This window comes from Triticum dicoccoides, chromosome 6B (assembly GCF_002162155.2).
Source record: "Triticum dicoccoides isolate Atlit2015 ecotype Zavitan chromosome 6B, WEW_v2.0, whole genome shotgun sequence".
NCBI classification, from domain to species: domain Eukaryota; kingdom Viridiplantae; phylum Streptophyta; class Magnoliopsida; order Poales; family Poaceae; genus Triticum; species Triticum dicoccoides.
Genome location: NC_041391.1, coordinates 157,489,384 through 157,492,963, shown reverse-complemented (window position 1 = coordinate 157,492,963; position 3,580 = coordinate 157,489,384). Strand labels below are relative to the sequence as shown.

The following is a 3,580-nucleotide window of genomic DNA, read 5'->3' as shown; positions in this document are numbered from 1 at the left end:
TACTAATGGCGTGCTGTTAGTGGCGCACCACAGATGCGCCATTAATGGCCATACTAGGTGCGCCATTAGTAGCGGTTTTTCTAGTAGTGGCATGGGGGTTATTATAACCTTGGTGTTCTATATCTAAAGGGTATTGGTGTAAAGAGGGATGTGATGACAGCATGCAATTATTTTCTTCGTGCAGTAAATGCTGGGCAACCAAAAGCTATTTATCAAGTGGCAAAGTTGTTCCAAAAAGGAATTGGTCTTAAGAGGAACCTCCATATGGTAATGACAATTATTTTGCTGTATCAATTGCTGAATTAAATCTTCCATTGTCACAATTATGTATGATGCTTCAATGAGCATTCCTTATCAAATCATCATCAGTGTATGAGTAAGGGATGCTCTCATGAGCCATGCGTAATTAGGCCACCATAGCACCTAAGATGCCCAATGAGTAGACTGTGTGTTGTGCCTCGGCGCTTTTCTTTTTTCTTAGAAACCCGGTGGTGGAAGTCTATCTCAGTTCCATTATGAATTTATCACATCCGATATGGATATATCTTGCCAAACTATCTAAATTGATTCAGTTCCTGAGGCTACAACCAAGTTCAACGGGTCCATAGGAATTATTTCCTACCAGTTAATGTCTCGCATAATATTTGAATAGTGTGTAGTATAAAGAAGTGTATTGAGTAACCAAGTGTTTTCTTATAGCAGATGATGTTGCTACAACACACTAGGCACAGCGGGCTCTGCTATATTTCAAGAAAGTCTTCAAATCAAAGAATCAATCTTAAAGTGAAGCATTCGAATTGCAAAAATCCAATATGCTTACATTATAGATATAAAATGACGCCAAAACATATAAACCACACGACAATATCACTATTAAATTATTCAATCTTCATGCTCGCATGTAATGACAAACATAACTTGTTTTCACTTGTTTCTTTTATCCAAGCAAAGAATCTGATTTGGAACTCGTGCAGTAGCTTGTAAGAGTATTTGTATGGAAGTATTGCTGAATGCTCCGTGATAGAGTTGTCTGCTAGAATACGCCAAGCGTGCATTTTTTTTATGGTGCTATAGCAGGCCTATTTTATTTTATTTTCTTGCATGTGCACCATCTTTAGATTTAGTGTGTGTTTGGTTTGTGCCCCAGCTAGCCCAGCCAAAAAATTGGCATGACCTGTGTGAGGGCATGACCAAAATTTTGGTAAGTTAACATTGTTTGGATTGTAGCCAATGTACTTGCCAAAATTTTGATAAAATTGCCGAGACTTCATTTGGTTTGCCACTAGCTGAGTTACCAAATGCTTTGTAGGAGTAGCTGGATTGATTAGTGTTTGATTTGATTTTAATTTGGCTGTATCTCGAGCCAACAAAGAAAGAGACACATTAAAAAATAAGTTTTTCTGTACTATAGAAATCAATTAACTATAATAAGCCAAAAATAAACATTCAAGAGTATAGAGAATCAAGATAATTAGTAGTGGTTTTGTGACCATTAGTCCCTACCCGCACAGAAGAAAAAACCAGTATAGTAACAAAACTATGTTGGGCAGCTGCTTACACGGGATTGATCCATCCAAACAACACGTCAATGTAAAAATCCATCCATGATTTCAAACAACTGCTCGGTCATCACGTAGCTACCCATGCGATTAATCTGCCGTACTGATGTCTTTTACTACCAAACACTGGACGGGACCATGGTATAAAACCAAAAACGGAGCGGGACCCACATAAAGAGCGGGCGAGGGCATGCTGCCAATTATTTGGCGAGCATTTTCCATGCCCTCGCGCGCCCACAAATTGGCGAGAATAACACGCAGGCTTTCCACGCGGGCTGCGCGAGCCAATTTTTTGGTGCTTGTCCAAACGGCAGCCAAATCCCGTTGGCGAGCCGATTTTTTGGTAAGGCTGGTGTTGGTGGTAAACCAAACGTACCCCTAGAGTGTATGTGCTCTTTGTCATCTTTATGTCTGCTTGAATGGACTATAGTGTATTAATTAAAGAAGTGGCATGTAATGCTAAAGTATACATTTCCTGTTACAAGATTGAATAGAAAACCCTCTGCTCAGGCAGATCAAGCTGTTGTTTCTGTAGAGAAAGATAGAAGGCTGATTTACAGAAGCATTAATGCTATAACATACTTTTTCGGTTTGTTTTAATGATATCAATCTGTTATGATACAAATAGGGAAACATGAATTGTTCGAAATATTATTATCAAAGGGCTGAATCATTAGTCTTTCTTGTTTCAGGCAACAGTTTTGTACAAGTCTGTTGCTGAGAGGGGCCCCTGGAGCTCGATGTCTAGGTGGGCTCTAGAATCTTATTTAAAAGGCGACATAGGGAAGGCATTGCTCTTATATTCTAGAATGGCAGATCTTGGGTACGAGGTTGCCCAAAGCAATGCCGCCTGGATTCTTGATAGATATGGCGATGAACATATTTGCATGGGAGAATCTGGCTTCTGTTCAGATATGGAAAGACATCTCCGTGCACATGCTTTGTGGTGGCAAGCATCTGAGCAGGGTAATGAGCATGCTGCTCTGTTGATTGGCGATGCCTACTACTATGGCCGGGTATGTGAAATGGTCCTTACTGTTAGTTGGTATAACACGTTTCTCAAGTACCCTCTTGATCCTATCTAGATGATTGCAGGCTTCTGCTAAAATTACTTAACAAATTCACATAAAGCACCATATGTTGTAGGCTAATATTATATGTTGGAGATCTGGTCCTCATTTTTTGTTTCTTTCTCTTAGTATGATTACTACAGATTGTTAAAAACATGGTAAACAATAATATAAAGTGCCTTAGGTTTGTGTTCTGAATTTTGAAAAGAATATGGAGTTTATGTGGCACCAATACAAGCCATATGTTTGCACGCAATATAAGCCATCTGTCTCTATGAAGTTATGCACTTGTACATAATGTCTTTTGAGAGGGACCAACTGTCATGTTTGATGAGACAACTTCTCCAAAACCACTATTTGGATAACTAAGTAAAATATATGGCTTCTAAAATAAATTCACACATGAGATGTATTTGAAAACGGGATGCGCCTGCAACATAGTTGTGGAGTCTGGTTTTGCTTCTAAATTTGCTTTTGCATTTCAGAGGTACTAGGGGGCTGTGCGCTCTCTCGAGACTTTTCATAGTATCATTGCTGAAATCACATATTGAATCTGTCCTGTGTTACAGGGTGTAGGGAGGGACTATGAGCGTGCAGCAGAGGCATATATGCATGCTCAATCACAGTCTAATGCCCAGGCCATGTTTAACCTTGGGTACATGCACGAGCACGGTCATGGACTTCCCCTTGATCTGCACTTGGCAAAAAGATATTATGATCAGGCTGTGGAGGTGGATTCAGCAGCTAAGCTTCCTGTCATGCTCGCACTAACTAGTCTATGGATAAGGAAAAACTATGCTGGCAGTTTTATGGTAAGACATTATTTTCTCTTTGTATGGCTTAGTTGCATACAAGAAATAGGAAGTATCTGTATAGTTCACTTGTAGGTGTTTTCAAGTTCGTTTCCTTGTATGGTAATTTCTGTTGCCGTTTAAGCAGCTATTTATTTGG

At 39.6% G+C, this 3,580-nt stretch overlaps 1 protein-coding gene across 1 annotated transcript; it reads left to right on the top strand.

Moving 5' to 3' along the window:
* The first annotated feature begins 95 nt into the window (after positions 1–95).
* On the top strand, positions 96–3,531 carry LOC119325921 (ERAD-associated E3 ubiquitin-protein ligase component HRD3-like). Its single transcript, XM_037599645.1, has 3 exons — positions 96–267; positions 2,252–2,575; positions 3,199–3,531. Exons 1-3 carry the CDS (start codon positions 154–156, stop codon positions 3,514–3,516), a joined length of 756 nt encoding a protein of 251 aa, XP_037455542.1. The 5' UTR covers positions 96–153; the 3' UTR covers positions 3,517–3,531.
* Positions 3,532–3,580: the final 49 nt, after the last annotated feature.